This window comes from Oxyura jamaicensis (genome assembly GCF_011077185.1).
Source record: "Oxyura jamaicensis isolate SHBP4307 breed ruddy duck chromosome 3 unlocalized genomic scaffold, BPBGC_Ojam_1.0 oxy3_random_OJ101377, whole genome shotgun sequence".
NCBI lineage: Eukaryota > Metazoa > Chordata > Aves > Anseriformes > Anatidae > Oxyura > Oxyura jamaicensis.
Window position 1 is genome coordinate 8,038 of NW_023303737.1, and position 18,832 is coordinate 26,869.

General features: G+C 39.0%; 1 protein-coding gene and 1 long non-coding RNA gene across 4 annotated transcripts; both read left to right on the forward strand.

Moving 5' to 3' along the window:
- Positions 1-1,441: 1,441 nt before the first annotated feature.
- Positions 1,442-18,292, forward strand: LOC118157128 (cyclin-C). 3 transcript variants are annotated; one of them, XM_035311370.1, is made up of 12 exons: positions 1,442-1,590; positions 2,082-2,188; positions 5,948-6,032; positions 6,270-6,339; positions 7,752-7,803; positions 10,529-10,584; positions 11,856-11,891; positions 13,081-13,172; positions 13,813-13,880; positions 14,203-14,282; positions 16,172-16,290; positions 16,959-18,292. In XM_035311370.1, exons 1-12 carry the CDS (start codon positions 1,559-1,561, stop codon positions 17,011-17,013), a joined length of 852 nt encoding a protein of 283 aa, XP_035167261.1. In that variant the 5' UTR covers positions 1,442-1,558; the 3' UTR covers positions 17,014-18,292. The 3 variants fall into 3 exon arrangements, with proteins under 3 accessions (XP_035167261.1, XP_035167263.1, XP_035167262.1); XM_035311371.1 differs by having other exon boundaries at positions 1,574-1,590; positions 5,956-6,032; XM_035311372.1 differs by lacking the exon at positions 5,948-6,032 and having other exon boundaries at positions 1,559-1,590.
- Positions 2,196-5,547, forward strand: LOC118157129. Its single transcript, XR_004746548.1, has 2 exons — positions 2,196-3,365; positions 3,428-5,547. It is a non-coding gene; the product is annotated as an uncharacterized LOC118157129 (long non-coding RNA).
- Positions 18,293-18,832: the final 540 nt, after the last annotated feature.

Sequence of the window (18,832 nt, forward strand, 5' to 3'; positions counted from 1 at the left end):
AGCATGCTTACTATGAGGACAACCCCTCAGGTGCACGGACAGCCATGGAATGCTTACATTTTTGAACAAGTAAGTTTTGCCAGACCATGCAAAAATAGTCGTCGTGTGCTGACAGGTCTTTACAGCCATTAGCACCAAGCACTGTCTTCCTAGCAGGACAAACCAGGAGTTACACCGCCTTGCCAAGGCGCTGTCATGTGGGTGCCTCTTGCTGCCACCACCACTGCTGATGGAAGCTCTGATGACTTCTGTGGGCACGGGGACAACCCCTCTGCCAGGGGGTCATGGTGGCCTGGGGAGGCCATGGGGGTTCTCCCATGGTCTCCCATGGCTGCTGACAGCTGCTGTCTGTCTGACTTGTGTCCAGGCATCCTTCCCCCTTGCACCCACACTCAGCCCTGACACTTGGACTTGCGGGAGGAATGAGTACTTATGCTCAGCTGTGTATGACAGTGTGGGCATACATGCATATTGCGTGAGGAAGGAAATATCACACAAAATACTGGATATCTGTTCTGCCACGATAGGGTTCCCATTTGGTGTGACTAGGTCAGCCTTCATTTTACAGCAAAGGGTGTGGAAAGGGACAAGGTGTCCAGGAGTGGCCTATGCACCACGCTGGTGTCACATGCAGCTCCTGTGGAGGACGGTGCGAGGAGCAGGTGGATGCAGCATCTGGCACTGCAGGGCATGGGCAGAGCTCACCTTCTGCACCCTGAGAGTTCCTCTTTTTTATCTCTCGCTTAATTAGCCAAGTGTGAAACTGCTCCGAAGGTCTGAGACAACGAAGCGCAAAATCTAATGATTCAGAGAGCAGGTATAGTGGCAAACATGTTGGGGTGCAACACTGCATCTTGTAAAACTACGAGGTCCCTTCCACTGCGTCCACATTGCCACACGGGGCACCTGCCCCACCTGCCAGGCCCTGAGAGCACCCACAGCCCCCTTGTCCTTGTCCTTGTCCTTGTCCTTGTTCTTGTCCCTGTCAGTGGGTGAAAAGCAACAGAGTGTGAAAAGGAAGGGACAAACAACTTGGGGCCTGATCCTTAAAATGAGCTTGTCCCAGAGCCTCTCCCCAGATGAGGACAACTCCATCTCAGAGCAGGCCGAGCCCTGAGCCATGGGGACAGATGAGACACGGGGACACACAGCTGAGGCGGGGACATATTATTTATTATTTCTGTATTTATCACCCAAACACAGCGGCTTCGGCGCTCTCCCAGCACCCGCCGCCCTTCCCGGGCACCCTGCGGGACGGGAGCAGCGCGCTGCCGGCCGAGGGGCGCCCCCACGCTCGGGGCCCGTCCCTCCGCTCCGCACCCCAGAGCTCGGCGGCGGCGGCCCGGCCCTGCCCGGCCCTGCCCGGCCCCGCCGGGCGGAACCTGCGAGCGGGGGAACGCTTCGCAGCGCCGCGTGTTGCCGTCCGGCGCCGGCGGCGGCGACGGGCACGGGGCGGTGGCGGCGGCGGCCGCCTCCTTCCTGGGGCCGGCGGCGGCGGTGGAGGCGGCGGGGCCGGGGCTGGGGCAGCGTGGGCCCGGGCGCCTCCCCACGGCTCCTCATGGCCGGCAACTTCTGGCAAAGCTCGCACTAGTGGGTGCCGCGGGTCGGGGGCGCCTCCGCCATTCATTGCCCGGACCGGGGCCGGGGGGGGGCTTATGGGGTATGGGGGGCCCGGGGCATCCGTAGGGTGCGGTGTTTTTGTCCTTGGGGTGAGGTGGTTCTGTCCTGTGCGGTGTTTCTATCGTTGTGGGCGCAGCAGGGGTTGAGCTGTGTCGCCATGTCTTGTAGTGCGCAGCCTGAGGTTTAGTTGGGGACCCAGGGTGCTACTAAGTGTAGCCCCGAAGCCTGGGGTAACCAACAGTTTTGTACAGTCAGCTTCATTTGCTGCAGGGAAAGGCTAATCTGCCCTTACAGGTCCCTGCCAGCGTATTTTCAGGCATCCAACTCTGCAAACCCCAGTGGATTTGCTTGAGATGATCCACGGCTTGCTTAAAGGCTGCTGCCCCTTTAGTGCTGAGGCACAGGAGCAGCTCGAGGTAGTGTTCATACAGAGTTACTGAAAGTGTTTTCCCTCCCTGTAGTTTACAATGGATTTTGGATAAGCAAGATCTATTGAAGGAACGCCAAAAAGACTTGAAATTTCTGACCGAAGAAGAATATTGGAAGCTACAGATATTTTTTACTAATGGTAAACTTGTTTTTATTTTTATTCATGCATAGTATTCCTTGTATAGTATCTGCCATGTCTAAATGCCATTTTTCATTTAGAGAAGGTGGTTTTCTTTATTATTTTACATATATTTCCCTAGCACGCTTTAACAAAGAGCCGGACTGTTGACCAAGCCGGACTGTTGTTCAGTCAGTTGTACTGAGTTTTAAAAGAACTTGAAGACAAACTGGCTGCATATGTTAAAACCTGTGGTAGGACAAATCACGGTACATTTTCTTATTTTCAAGAGGTTCTTACCAACAAAGTAGAAGGAAGAGAAGCAAGCAGAAACTGCTACACTAGCATATTAAAGGCTCAGCAACAAGCACTAATGCTCAAACTGTGCTCTTTGAGCTTTTGGTGGGTTCTGGCGTGACTATTTTAGGTGCTGTGAGCTGTACTCTTAAAAGGCATGGCCTACAAGCTTGCTACCTGTGTTTGGTTATGTTATTTGAAACCCGCACCACAGCCTGTGTCTTGCCTTGCAACCAGTTCCCAGCAGTGGGTGGCTCTCAAATTGCGCAAAGTTGTCTGCAGCCTGTTCTCCCAAAGAGTCTGGGGCTTGTCTGTGAGGTTATCTAAGACTATCCTGCAAAGTATTTAAACAAATGAATGCTGCGTTGGATCATACCAGATTACACAGGCACTTAAACTTTTTCCTGTGCAATTGTTCAGTATTTAAAAAGTCTCCGTAAGAGAAGGATGTTGCAAAGTAGTAATTTGTTTGCAGGCAGCTATTTAAATATTTTACATCGCAGTCCTTTAAAGTAACGTTTATTTTTTTGGCTATCTGGTCAGACATGCTTGAGACAGAAAAGTGAAGTGACTTTCTCAAGGCCACTGCAAGATCTTTGGTCTGTACGGGAATTGTAACTGTGAAAGATACTTATCATGGTGTCTCTCTTAGGTTAGCTGTTCTAAATTGAGTATGCTGCAAATCTGATTGCTGTTGACATACCTGTGTTATTGCTTATACAGGACCAGCAAGTCAAGCTAGCAATGATATATCAATTTGATAAGTTCCTGAAACTCCTTGAGGTTAAAACAAAGCATCATAGCTTCCTAGTGCAAAAAGAAAAAGTGGGATGCTGATATTTCTAAAACCATATTTCTGTGTAATTTTCACTAGTATTAATTACAAAACAGGCCTTTTTATGTTTCATTTTAGCATTTTTCTGGAGTAAACAAGGATTTACAAAGTAGATAAGTTGGGTTCAGTTTGGTTCTCAGGATCTTTTTCCTTGGCATTCCTTTCCTGACCTGAAAGAAGGGTTCAAGACCTACGGTAGCTGGAGAATGTCTCTGCTGCTGTCTCCTCTGCATGTATGTGAACACAGCAGACCCTGTAGGGGAGAGTGGTGCTGGACCAACACCTTTTCTGTGGCAATGAGATGTACCTGCATGGAGAAAACAGTCTGGGGCTGTTCTGTACTGGTGGGAGCTCATACAGCATTTGCTGCGTTGGAGCCCTCAATATGTGCTGTATCTCTTCACCAGCCTCTAAATCAGGGGCTCTGCTTTGGATATATAGAGCCCTTTCCATGCCCTATGTTGTCTGGATATGGCTATGAGCCATGGTATGGCTTGTAGTGTTCAGTTTCTGCCCCAGGAGATGGTCGTTCCCCAAAGCAACCGGAAAGTTACCCGGAGAGAGGCAGTTTCTTGCTGCCTCCCATTTGGAAACAATTGCTGTAGATAGGCAAGTGATTGTGTGGCCATTCAAACTGTCAAGAGGGGAAACTATAATATTCCAAAATAGTTCAGAAAAGAGAAATGAATGTTGACTTCTGTCTTTGGATCACTGAGGTTTTAATTGAGTTTTTGGTTGAAAAGCATATTAATCGATTTCTCTTTCTGGTTTAGTGCAGAAGCTGTGAAGTTTGTGTCATAGGATACTCAAGACGTTTGGATTTGGAACAACATTTTTTTACTTTAAAAAAAAAAACAAAAAACACAGCAACCTGAAACTATTTATTTTGTAAACATAAGGGAATAAATAACCCAATAGCTTCTTTAAAAATATTTCAAAAATGAATTGTGAGTATTGGAATTTTTCCCAGCGTATAAAAGCTTCCATTTCATTAAGTCTCTCTAGGCTTTTGTCCATTTTTTTCCGTAAACCTCACTTGATTTTTCTCTGACAGCAGATGGCCTAACTGCTCCTGAAAATCCCATGGGAGTGAGAAACATATTTGGAAAATTCTGTTTCGCTTGATATTTGGATTTTTCTGATGCCCTAGTATTAGGACAGCTTTTTAGCCCCATCATCAAATCAAAGAGAAAAATTCTTTCAAACCCCCCAAGACACACTGATAGATATTTTAATGCTTGTGCAGACACTGTTCTGGACGTGACCTCCTTTCTGGCAGTGTTGCCTGTGAGTCCTACAGTTACTGACTGGCAAACTGGTCCCAATTTGGCATTCTTTATCTGTAGGAAAAGAGTGATATGACATGGAAAGGGACTTAACAAGGCTTTGAGTAATCATAGTGGGTGACAAATTAGCTACCTTTCTGTGTTTAAAAACAAACAAATAAACAAAAAAGTATGTTGTCAGTCATCAGTGCTGGTCAGAGTTGTTTTCTCCTGCGTTGATTTGTTTTCCAGCCAGCTTTGTGTTTGCATGTTTTTAAAATGTTCATTAAAAGGGAGTGCAGTGTGTACCCTGGCTATTCCCAAGGAGGAAGGGATGGGAAAGAAGCTGGACCTTTAGAAATTCTTGTATACTTAAGTGGAGACGAAATACTTAGTAATTACTGATAATAGAATTGTTTGCTTTTCTCATCAGTGGTTGCTGCCTTGGTATTGCTATATATATGCTTAAGTATATAGACACTTTCATTTTTATATGTATAAAGTGTGTGTGTATATATATATATAAGTATGTATACTTACAGGTAGGCGTATATTAAATGATCATTTTGGACATCCCAGATGAGGGAGGAAAATAAGAAGAGGGAGTCTTAACACAGCCAACTGAGCCTTGCTCAGGATAATGGCTGTGAAGAAATATGGGGAAAATACCAAGTAACAACCTTATGTTTCACTCTGTCATTCTCTATATCCAACCCCTGCTCTTAATCCCAGCTTGATGCATCTAATTTGCTTGGCACCTTTCCTTTGCCTGGGAGGCCAAACAAGAGCTACCTGCACAGATGACACCAGGGCTGTTTCTTGGCCAACTGGCAGAGGACCACTGTGATGGAGCAGCTGACTGCATCCTCTGGTCTCCCACCCCCTCTCCCTGGACTAAATATGTCGTTTCTTTAACACCTGCTGCCTCTGCCAAATGTAATGACCATGTTTGTGTTGGCAGCTTTAGTTGTTTGAAAAAAAAATCCATTTTGCATGGCCCAGAAAAGCCATAGAGTTAGATTTCAAGCATTTGGGTTTCTTTTGCTATAAAATGGAATACCCAAACTTTGCCCTTTGAGATTTGTGTTGTCATCTTCCTAAAGGTCATGCTCACTTTGTACATGATGAAGTCAAGTAACCGTCCCCTCTTTGAAGGTGTCCACAAGCCTCAAGATGCAGTAGTACTTCTCACGTCCAGGGCTGTAGGTTTACAGCAACATGTTGTCTCCCCGGAGCGGTGTATCTGAACTGAAAGAGAAGGCTGTGCTGCTGCTCCTTAGAGTCCCCAGCACTATTCGTGTTTTGAGATCCTTTGCTATTTGGTGTCAAATTGATGTAAAAACTCAATTCAAGCTTCTGTTCATTTTATTTTATTTCTTTAAGTTATCCAGGCTTTAGGTGAACATCTTAAATTAAGACAACAAGTTATTGCCACTGCTACAGTCTACTTCAAGAGATTCTATGCCAGGTAGGACTGTTTATTATGATGGTACAAGAATAAAACATTTGTTAGGCACATTTTGGTAGCCCTTTTAAAGTCTGTATTAAAAACAGTGCCACTGTTGTTTTCTGGATGGCGTAAAGCTGTTATGCTAATAAAAGTTAACTTAAGCTCTGCTTTTCAAAAGGAAGTGTGGTGCTCTTAATAGATTAATCGTTCTACGTGTGTGAAACAACATATTATAATTCTGTTATAACATTTCAGATATTCCCTAAAAAGTATAGATCCAGTATTAATGGCTCCTACGTGTGTGTTTTTGGCATCCAAAGTAGAGGTATGAAGTATTACAATTTTTTAATGTAAAATTATGTGATGTGTAAGAGTGAAAAAACGTTTAGGACTTCTTAAAAGTTTTCATGCTGTGTGGGTTGAAACCTTTTTTTTTTTTTGTATGGATTTCTATAGCAGTTCAGGAAAAGGAGACAGAAGGCCTTCAGTCATATTATTTAGTATTTGATCTTTCTCAGTTTTGTCTGAATTACTAACACTGAAGGGCCTCTGAAAATTTTAAAGAGTATTTAAAATGTCTGTTCACATATTTACATGGACTATATCTTAAATTGTGCAGTTTTGCTTGAGTATCTCCTTTCTGGTGTGTTTTTCCTTATGTTTACTCAAACTTTTTTTTTAAAAAAATGTTTTTTTCCTAATTATCTTTTTCATTAAAAGCATGTTGTAGCTGATGTGCTATCTTTGGAAAGGAACTGACTTGTTAGGATAGTGGTGAGAAGGCCTCAATCCTCCACCATTAGAAAGTCCACTTCAAAGGTGGCCAAAAGTTAGCATCAGCTAGACATTGTTCTTACATTTCTGTAATGGAAGACATTTTTTGGGAGTTTGAGAAGTGCCTGTGTGATAGGACAAAAAAAAAGAGCAAGTCTATGGTATGTTAGCATTCACAAATTTCATGGGAGGAACTCAAATACCTAGAAGTAATCCTAATGAACTGATGTTCATATGTGATACTGCTGTCTATACAAATATTGTGATACTGTCCAGTGTTTAGAAGAGATAAAGGAAAGGAGAAGGACACAGAATATTGGAGAGAGTATTTTTTAATCAGTCTGTTAATTAAGCCTTTAAGAAAGTGCAGTGCAGATATAATGCATATATACAGGTTTACCTTGTATTTTAGAAAAAGTACTAGAAAATAAGTATAGCCTTCCTTATGCTAAGGCTTCTGCAAATTTAGAGGGCAGCTGTAGAGGTAATGATTCTGCTGTGCACATCTCTGAAAGACAGCTTTAAATAAAGACCCTTAGTAGAAAAGCTAAGCACTCATGGAAACATAATAAAAAAAGGTAGAAAATGACAGGTTTATAAGCACTATTTTCTCTCCAAGTGGGATGGGAAAAAAGGCACATGTTATTGAAGCTCCCTTGTCTATTTTATATGTAGGGTGTTACCAAACTAATCTTCAGGTACTGTGGCTTTAGTACCTTTTATAAATGTTTACTTTTCCTCATTCTTCATAACTCAAACAACAAAGTAATAAATGGAAAAAAACTCTTTAGCTAAGATCATGTAATTTACTCCGATAACCTTTAAAAAGAAAAAAGAGAGGAATTAGAAAGGGGTGGGGAAAAATGTAATACTGCATAAAGAAAGCCATTATTTGAATTTGATAACAATGTGAATAAGTGGTATTTCTGGTGGTTCACCTCATTTACCGTTCTTTTTCTTCAGGAGTTTGGTGTTGTTTCAAATACAAGGTTGATCTCTGCTGCTACTTCTGTATGTAAGTATTAGTGATTTTCATTGTACTGTGTTTATTAAGTCATTGGTGGTTACAAGTTGACTGCTGGGAGCCATTTAAAGCTATTTAGCATAAATAACTTCTGGTTTTAAATATGGAATCAGAAAGCTTCTTTCTCTATTAGTTTTGGTTGATTCTGGTTGGAACTTGTGACAAGCATAAATAAAAACAAAATGATAAAATTAAACTACCTGAGACTGCTAATAAGTAGTAAATTGATTTCTGAACTGCTCAAAGATAAAATTGAAAACCTAGGTCTTTATTCATCTGTAATAACGGGTATGTTTCCATGGAAATACCTGTTTGCAGAATTTTTACTAGACTCCACACCTTCTAATGCTTTAAATCCTTTTTTAACCATCATAAAATTAATCTTTATACATGATACTTATTTCTAAGTGTACATTTTAAAACCTAAATATTGTTCACAAAGTTAAAATGCAATAAAATCATACTGTAGCTATTTCATTTTCTGACTTTCCCACCTGCCTTATATTTCCCAGTTCCCATAACTTGCATCTCATCCATTGAGTTCTTAAAGTGATGGCTTTCCTAACTAAATGCAATAATTTGACCCAGAAGGTCCAGCTGCTCTCAGTAGGCTGTTTGTCACTATGCTCTTCAAAATGTAGGTCAGTGCTTTCAAAATCACTCTTAGCTGCTGAGGGGACAGGTGACTGGCTGCATCTGTAGCTTCCGCATGCATTAAGTGTATCAGTCCATGGGGCTGGCCATATGACAATTCCACCACCAGGAACTGAAACACATCTTCAGTGCCAGCTTGACCAAGACCAGTACTGGATTTAGCAGTGAAAGTGCTATTTTTACTACGGAAGCATCTCAAAGCACAAATCTGTGTGGCTGTTTCAGTACACGAATTAGAAGCTTAGATGGATTTTGGCAAATATGCAGCAGTTGATTTTGCTTTGACTTCCACTCTTGAGCCATGCTATTTCTGAAAATCCCATGGCTTGGAATCCCACAGAAAATTACCCTCGTGGTTCTTCCTTCAGGTGGAGAAATCCCTGCATGCTCCAGAAAGCGCTCTGCATTTCAGGGAAGTGGGGGATAAAAAACAACAGGCTTTCTCCTAGCATTTGTGTGTCTTTTAATCTACCTGGTCTCCCTACACGAGGTCCTTTATCAGCACACATCCATTTTTTGGAGGTCTCAGTGCAGAAGGAGAAAAAAGATGAGATGTAAAGGAAAATAGCGGTACAAACTGAATAGCATAGTAGCGTTCGGTTTGTTTTTTCTTACATAGAAATGTTGGAATTAGTACCACAGGCTTCCTCTGTAAGGAAGATACCTCAGACTGGTTTCTTGCAAACTCTTCAAAAGCTTCTCTCTCCATTTCCAACTGCTGACTAAAAGGACAGTTCCATATGGTTGTCTCCAGTATGCTTTGTGGAAACAAATGTTATCTATCCATACTTTCCACTCAATTTGTTTTTTACTATGTGTTTCTTTAGTTTGCGTGCCTCTCAAGAAGACTGTCTTATGCATTCTTCTCTCTCTTGAAATAATTAGAATTTCCAACCAACAGCCTAACCTTACTGTCCTACAGCAAATATTTTAGCAAAGTCCACCACAGGTCTAAATGTTGAAATGCTTTTTATCCAACTCACTTGGATAATCTTTTTTTCCAAGTGAGTTTCATATGGATTTTCCAGCAGTAGTATTCATTCATAATTGACTGTCTGCCATTAACATCCTGGAAGTGCACAGTACCACAAATGTTTGATGTTACCTGTTTTTCTTTAGAGAACAGGGACTTAAAATAGTTTTTACACGTTTCACTTGTAGAAATCTCAAATTCACATCTTCAAGGATATTTAAGTTTTCTTTGCTCGGCAATTTAATTTCAGATCACTCTTTTGCTGCTTAACATAATTGTTAATGGTGCATTGAATACCTGTTCTTGTAAAATGCACAAGGATAATTAAGTATCTATATCAGGGATCATCATAAACTAGAAAACTGAGTATATATTTGAATATTCTCTTGAAGACAAGAGCGTCTTGGGTTGTATCATGTTCCTAAGTAGATGCTTTTAAGTGTGAAAACTCAAGGAGAGAAACACCCTTGAAAAATCTGATAATCCAGTCCCTAGGACATGTATTTGCAGTGTGGTGAATTGACTTCATGCTTTTAATTTGAGCCTTGTTTTTGCATATCCAACGTCTTTACAAGTATGTTTGTACAAGATCTCTTTCCCACCCTGATTTCCCATCTTTCTTTCCTAAGTGTTCATTATACTGTTTAAAATCTTGCAAGTCTATCTAAAAATTCCATGAAAATGCCATTTGGCTTTAGTCTAGGAAGTGAGATCCTAAAATGATCTCTAAGAGTGGAGTGACATAGGTAGGTAGGCAGCTCTGTGAATGACAACTTGCAGGAAGTTAGGTACCCACCCATACGGCTAGAGGCAGTTCTCCAGAAGATTTAATTGTGCCCAGAGCATTAGACAAGTGTCTGGCTGAGTACCTGGGGAAAAAGTGGGTTTGGGGTATATTTCTCTTGCCCTTTCAGGATCTTAAATCTTACAATTTAACTTTTCTCTTTTAAAACCAAGCATTTTCATGTTGCAAGTAGTTTTACTGCCAGCTGGATTCAAAGGGCCCTGTGTAGATTAATTAGTACAATGAGAAATTAGTAAAAGTATTAATTGCATCACTTTTAACATTATGGTTTCTTTTTACTGTAGTGAAAACTAGGTTTTCGTATGCCTTTCCGAAGGAGTTTCCTTATAGGATGAACCATGTAAGTATGCTCTACAAACTATAACTTAATCAAAATAAATGAAAAGGCAGGTAATTGTTAGGAGGAAATACTATCCTTATAAATTCTAGGAAGGAAATATTTTCACACTGGTATATTGGGTTGCTCATAATCTGACCAAAATTAATTATTAGAAAAGGTAATTTTAGAAGTAGTAAATCTCGTATAACCGCCTTTCCTTAAATTGGTGAAGGGAATGCTATAAGGAGAAGTGAAGTGACTGAGTGACTAAAATACCAATTTTTATGCAGTATGATAATAAAAGAGATTTAACTTTTTTTAAAATCATCTTTTTTACATTGCTCCAGGGAAGATAAATAGTCCTTGCACCTGGGATACTTACAAGCGTACACATAAGAGCAGTTGGCCTACAGAAAGCAGTTTTATTTTTGCCTGTAAAATGTAATGGCTTTTGAATTTTTTTTTATTATTTAAAATTTAAATTTACTAGAGGTTTTCAAGGCATTCTCAGTCTCAATGTTAAAGAATTCTGTAGACTTTCTTGAAACCAGTATTGCTTTATGCTGTAGTATTTTGAAAGTAAATGCATCTATTTATTCTTTAGGTTGACTATGACAAGTGCTACTTTTTTTGATTTTGCTTTTTACCAAATTTAGAAAGCCAAATTATATATCAAAATATCTGTAAAACAGCAGTGCAATTTTATCACAAGCACTTATAAAGTCAAATGAAAATATATTTTGGAGTACTTTTTCTGTAGCATAAAGAGTCGAGTCTTTATCTTGATGTAACTAATATATCAATGCCTCTATGGAAAAGGAGAGTTTTTTTGTTAAATTGCTATGATTGTACAGAATATTTCATATGAACATAAATAAGTACATGAAAAGGTGATTTGGCATGTTAGTGTCATGCCGAAAAAGCTCTAATTCGAGGAAAGGACTTTTGTATTTCTTTTAAGTGCTTATAAACTGGGAACAATTTTCTGCTTTCTTCTTAAAACATCTCGGATGAGTACTGCCAATAAAGTAGTCTTTGATACTAAACTTGATTCAAATGGTTCAAATGCATTGCTGGTATGACTGGGGTTCATTTATAATGGTGGTAAGGCAATGCCCAATAGTAGTTTGATTTTTGCTTGGTTTTGTAGTTTCCTTTGAAATGCAGTCAGGAGTGCTGAAAACACAAGTGTTGAGAATTCCTGTGCGTTCGTGACGTTAAGCTGGATGCTGTTAATTCGTTCTGCTGTCTGAAACATGCTACTGTTTAATTGTGATTTTACTTCCTTGCAGATACTAGAATGTGAATTCTATCTCTTAGAATTAATGGTAGGTGAGGTTTTTTGTTTTTACTGCCGTCTCAGTTTACCCTTTACCTATTTAAAATGTTTTGAATTTTGTGCTATGGAATATGTATTGTGCTGTCGTCTCTTTTTCACTCCAATTTTAGAATGATGTTCACGTAGATCTAACATGTACATTTTCAGCAGTATGCCATCATAACTGTGCTGTCATCTGGGCTGAGTGAGGGCATTCTCAACAGTTTGCATTGAAGTTCGCATTGCTCAACAGAAATAATGCAGATTGCGGGAGCAGTGGGGAGGGGAAGCATGTACATCTCTGTGTCCTAGTGTCTGGAGCACTACTGGGACACTTAGGGCTAAACCCTAAGCTCTTTTTTTACCTTTTTTTTTAATTTATTAAATTTAAATTTAATTTATTTAAATTAAATTTTGTACATTACAAAATTCTAAAACAGAGAGTAGGATGTTGGTGTCCTTACTTGCTCAGATGAATGACCAGTCAAGAACACAGAGTTGTATTCCTGTTGTGTTGAATGTCTACTGATTTTATAATCCCGTTTCAGATATCCTTCTTAGATTTAGTTTTTGATACCCCTGGTATACATGGCAGTAGCTCTTGTGTTTTGTATATTGGAGTTTTACAACAACTAATTGCATTTACAAAAAGTTACATTTTGAGAATTAATTTATTTTTCCAGTATGCTATGCGATATATAGTATCTGCAATTGTCTCTGTGTCCAGCTTTTCCCTGTAATATCCATGTAGTTGACTTGTTTCCGTGAGTTATTCCTTGTATACATTGACCTGGGCCTGGAAAAGAGGGATTTCAGGGCCCTGGATTTTTTTTTTTCCTCTTTCCAAACCAGTGTCAATTATTTTGGCATGCTTTCCATGTATGGTATTTAGTGACAGACTGTTTTCTGGCAGTGTTTTTTACTTCCAAGTGGGAATTACGGGTTTGTAAGCAAATGAGGTTTCACTGTGCTGCAGATGTGGCTTTCTGTGTCTCTTGGGGAAAAGACATGGACAGACTGGCAGCCATGCTATATAATGGTATTCTAGGGAGAGCAATGCCCTCATTATAGCAGGGTTAGGTGTCATAATGCTACTTCAAAAATCAGTAATTGATTTGTGAATCAAATGTTTTTAATGTGAGCTGACAACACGCTCTGTGTTGTAATCTAACTTTTATCCCGTTGACATTTTTTCCTAGGACTGCTGTTTGATAGTGTATCATCCATATAGACCTTTGCTCCAATATGTGCAAGATATGGGCCAAGAAGACATGCTGCTACCTCTTGCATGGTAATGCAGACAGTGATTAATAATAGTGCCTCCTTTCAGCAAGAAAGCAAGTGGTTAACAGTTATGCCTCAGAGGTGGTTAAGCAATAGCAGGCTTAATATTACAGAGGGTACCCAGAGGGTACCCTTAATATTACAGAGGGTACCCTAGTTACGCTCTGCAGGTATATGTTACTGGATTAAATTATCATCTTTGGTATCTCTTAACTCTCTCTAATGGTTTTAAATTGAAATGGTCTAGTTTTTATTATTAAGCTAGTTCTAATAGCAGTTTTTTACACTACTGCGTGGTGACTATGAGTAGACAACTTTTTTTTGTTAACGTCTGCTTTTGGTAGAAGTAAGCTGTTTCTTAGCTAGGTTAAGCAGAACTCCTGAAATACTTTAACTGTTTCTCAAATACAGATAGGTGATAAATATTGCCTTTATGTTTGCCTTAACTCGCTTATTTGTGAAATAGGGATAATGATTTTATGGTATATGTGAACACGCTCTGCAGAATGACATTTGTGATTTTATAACGTAGTGCTTCCAAATAAATTTCTGCTGTGGTTACAAGGAAACTGACAAAATATTTTAAAACTGACAACAGTTTATGAATCACATAGTGTAAAGGTGAATTTTTGCTCTGTTTTGCACAGGAGGATAGTGAATGACACATATAGAACTGATCTTTGTCTGCTGTACCCTCCTTTCATGATAGCTCTAGGTAAGTAATACAAGCAACATCTCTGTTGTGTTTAAATGGATGTCTCCTGTATGCTGTTTCATAACAAGCATTCCTTAGAATGCCCTCATAAGCTTCTCCAGTCTGTATTTTGTACAGTAGTGACAGTGTAGTTTTGCAACTTAGAAAGTCTTGAAGAAAAATTGGATAATTAATCAAGAGTCTTCTCTGTTGAAAACTGGATGAGGTTGTTTGCAGAGAAAATGAAGAACCCTGAACTCCATAGTATTTTGCCTGGCATACGATGTTTCTAAATGTTTTGAGTGGATTTTTGTTCAATATCCATGTCACCTGATCTTTGCAGCTTGCCTACATGTGGCCTGTGTTGTCCAGCAGAAGGATGCAAGGCAATGGTTTGCTGAGCTATCCGTGGATATGGAAAAGGTATTCTTTTTACCTCCTGCCACCAGTTATGGACTGATCAGATATGTTAGCTGTGGTTATAAACCGGTCTTGCATGTGTGTGATACTGACTTGAACTTCATTCAGCGATCATGTTACGCACTGTTGAAATTAGGTAGGAGAGAAAAGAGCTCAGGCCGTTCAGTTATCACCCTGCCCTGAAAGTCAAGACTGAAACACTGCATAATGACCAAGTGCTGCTGGTGGTGCCATTTTTCAGACTGAAATATAAAACCAATATCCCATGCATTTTTTTTCCAGAAAAAAAGATTTCCTAGTTTTTATCATTCAACCTTGAGTGATACTCTAATTTTAAAATTCTAATGCATGTAATTTTCTGATTCACCTTTCAGCATCTTGCCTACATGTTGTTCTTATTTGCTCCCTATCAATATATGTATAAAACACTCTTGACACTTCCAGGATGACAGGGACTATGACTTTAGTCAATGTTAAACGAGGGCATGCCAAGATTATTCAGATAATTTTCCTGCTATTGCAAATTTCATGTCAAATAATCCACTTCATAAATTTATCAGACTTTAAGGTGCAGTTGTTCTGATACCAATAATATTCTTCAACTTAACTAGTTCCTTTTGCCTTTGGTTGACGTCCGAGTACATTCATCCCTCTGTAACCTGTATTTAGCTCAGGCAAGCAAGCTATGCTCACATTCATTCCCCTATCACACTGTGTCATTCTGCACATCTTTTTCAGTCTGAGTTTACCTTTTTTGAACTTGAGTGTCCCAAATGGAATAGAGTATTTCAGATAAGACTAACCATTGCCCTCTGTGCCCTCAGTATTACACTTTATCCCACTGATGAGATCCTGGAATTGTATTTGTATTCCAGAATGTGTCTTCAAATATAAGCAGTGTGGATGCTATGCTGAATCAAGATCTCTGAATTACAACTGTCATGCATGCAAAAGCAGAGTGGTAATAGATTGGCAGCACAGGAGAAACTACCTGTATTTGACAGATCAGGTTACCATAAGCTTGATGTTAAACATGTTGGAATGTTTAAATGTCCCTGTTCTCATACCAGTGATACATTTTTTATTTTTTTTTAACATTAACACATCAGGGACCTCTTAGCTAACTGTAACTTTTGTTTCAAGGATAGATAGTGACCTAGCATTTAATCAAACTCCATGAATTAGAAAGAAGAAAGTCTACTCTATTAATTCAGTGAATGGTGAAACAAATCATGAACCAAGTATTACCACCTTTTGTGCAGCATAGTGCATTAGAAGTTTAGTAGGAAATTAATATAGCTGAGGTGCAGTAGATAGAAAACTTCAACACTGGTAGAGAATATTTATGCTTCTGGAAACAGAATATGAAAACTCAGTAATTCTTATTTTAAAATACTTAGATACTTCTTGGCTCAATTTTTGGAAGTAAGGAACTTAGACCAATGTTGTTGCTTTTTTTTTTTTATTATTATTATTTACACTGTGCCTCTGATACATGTAGATGGTCATTAGATTCTTAACTGGTAATCTGTGGTTATCCAGCTTCAGTCGCGCTGCCAGGTGTCCGTATTTTCCCGGAGGCACAAAGTATAAGCTGTAGCAGTGGAAACAAATAAAAAAGCATTCAGCTCTTGGGGCTGAAGTGGACAATACAGTGGAAGGAAAATGGAATGGGAAGGAGTGAAAGCATTGAGGCTTCCATTCACAATTAAACCAAAAACTATTTACAGAAATCGTTGTTTGCCAGACTGGGTTGTATGTGAGACAGGCCTATTTCTGATATGAAATTTGCATTTCTTAAATTAAGTCTGGGACGTAGTTAATTAAATACACACTTAAACTGACTATGATAAATACTGTCTGACCTTAAAATCTATTTTCTTTCAAATCAGATTTTAGAAATAATCAGGGTTATTCTGAAACTGTATGAGCAGTGGAAGAACTTCGATGAGAGGAAAGAGATGGCTTCTATTCTTAGTAAAATGCCTAAACCAAAACCACCTCCAAACAGGTACTGTACTTCCACATACTGCACTTAATGTCCCTTCCATACGGAAAATCTGGACTACTATCTTAAGCATGTCTAAATGTCTAATTCGAGGTATAGTGTATGCTTTTACAATGCAGCCCTTTCTGTTAAATTCACAGTCTGATTGTTCAAGAGCAAGTGAGAAGCAGAATATTTGTTGTTTCATGGAAAGCATTAATGTAATTACAGTGTGATCAATACAGCTTGGCAAATGAAAGAAACAGCATTGTGAGGCCCAATGGAGGGGCCTGATTCTCTGGAACAGTGCCTGTTTGCTGTCGGAGTTAATTACTGTGATTAAATATCGCCATTAGGGATCTGCACGTGCAAATTCCTATGCATGAGCTTATGTAATATGAACTGTGAAATGTTGATTTCAGAAGTAAATTCAGTGTACTTGAACAGTAATTTCAGTACATTCCGATACAGCTACGTGCTGAAGTTATTTGTGCACGCTTAGAATAATCTTTGCATTTTTAATGAGGCTGCACAGAATATCTTAATCTATTTGCCTATATGTCTACGTATTTTCCTTCAGAAGGCTTTTACTGCCTTCAGAATGCTGCCTTTTTTCATTTGAAAAACACAAAAATGCAATATGGTACTTCTTTTTCTGAAGACTTTTTTTTCTTTTTTTTTATTTCTAACAGTGAAGGAGAACAGGGTCCAAATGGTAGCCAGAACTCTAGTTACAGCCAATCTTAAGACATTCCAAAGAATTTCTTTATGGACCACTTTGACTCAAGACATCCTGGGATCTTTCCTGTGTTCATGAAATGGACAGAAGGTTTTAGTAACATCTTTTGACAAAGAACTTGAAGAGTAAATAGCTTGTTTGTGTCAAGCATTTTGAAAGCTTTTTCTTTAAAACTGTATCATTTTCTCTGACGCTGGAGTAAACGTACTAAGATTTCTCAGTGTAAGGAATCAAATTTTAAACCAAGCTGCAAAAGATTAACACTATCCACTCAGAAGAAATAGCTCATTACTGGTTTTGTTTGCTTTGAGAAAACTGTAGCTTGCCTTTAAAGTGAACTTTCTTTTAAAGAGGCAGTAACCTTGAAACCTAAGTGTAACTATATTAATGACCTGTGTTGTCTTCATTTTGTTGGTGACTGAAGGAAGATAGTGCACTGTATGTTAAACCAACCATTACCTAGGGTTTTGTTGATTTTTTTTATTTTTATTTTTTATTTTTAATGAATCTGGATTCTGTAACAAGTGAAACAGCAGTCCTTCAGAAACAAAGCCTGGAAGAGTCTGCAGAGAATGTTGTTAGAATTCTAATGAAAACTGCAGGAAAGAAATTCAGTTCTTTTGGGGGGTTAGAAAAATGCTTGTTTTATTCAGTAGATGTGTCTGGATGTATTTGCCTTGAAGCCTAGTAGCCCAGCTTACCAGAAAAGTGCAATATGTATAGTGATTCTGCAGTTTTCTTAAACATTTCAAGTGTTAGGAATTAAAAAACAAAAACCACCAACATACTTTGATTATTTTTTTTGCAAGTAAATGTACTGTATAGTACAATTGGAATATTTTTACAAATACAAATCTGGGTATGATTGCTATTTTTTATTGTGGATTTTTTTTTTGTACAAAAGATATACACTGTTAGTCTGCCTTCACTGTTAAGTGTGAATTTACGTGGCTCATCATAGAGGTTATTTAAGAGGATCAAGCTTTTGGTGAACTTCATACTGGCTAATTTTAATTGTGATTTTAGGAGCAACTCTTTAGAATAACTGAAATGGGATTCCTTGGTTAACTGTGTGCTGGAGAAAATGAGATTCTTTCAAACAGAAGGCCATATCCTGTGTTCCTTACTCAGGCAGATATCCCACTGAAGTCAGGAATTGGCCTACATCAAATGTAATGATTTTTAGGTAACTTTGTTTCTAAATAATTTCTGTACAACTTCGTTTTGAATGAGAATGCCGACTTGCCCAAGTATAAAAATTGAACAATAAAATAAAGTGAGGTACCATTGCTGTCCAGCTTCTCTTTTCCTGAAGCAACACATTTCACTGGTTTAAAATATTGGAGTTCTTGAAAACCCTTGCTCTGTGATGTGTCATGGTTCAAAAAACAGATCCCTTAAAACAAAACAAAAAAACAAACACCATACAGATCCTGTTTTTGTAGATAACGTCTCTCTGTGATTAGCTGGTCATTCACTGATATACAACTGAAGTGTACTTGTATGTTTACTGTGATGTTGAAGGAAATCTGTAAAAAGGTGATGCTAACATGAACAAATTTAATTTCCCCCATTTTTTCATACCTGTCACACAGAAACATGACCAGCTTAATTTTTAAAATCCAGTCAGTGACAGCTTCATAGGGTAACTAGTTAAAGATCACACAAATTTCTCTAGGCAAAAAGCATCTACGCTTGGGCTTGAGTTTGTAAGACAGAACCCGCTTCAACAACAACAGGAAATGGAACATAACTTGAGTTCAACTGCTTTGCCAGTTGCCAGAAAAAAGTCACCTTTTCTGTGCTTCACTTTAGAGAAGAGAAATG

Coding starts and splice junctions, on each gene's coding strand:
- LOC118157128 (XM_035311370.1), top strand. CDS start 1,559: ATGGCCGGCAACTTCTGGCAAAGCTCGCACTA. Junction 7,804..10,528: donor CTCTGCTGCTACTTCTGTAT/GTAAGTATTAGT, acceptor TTTTTACTGTAG/TGAAAACTAGGTTTTCGTAT. Junction 10,585..11,855: donor TTCCTTATAGGATGAACCAT/GTAAGTATGCTC, acceptor ACTTCCTTGCAG/ATACTAGAATGTGAATTCTA.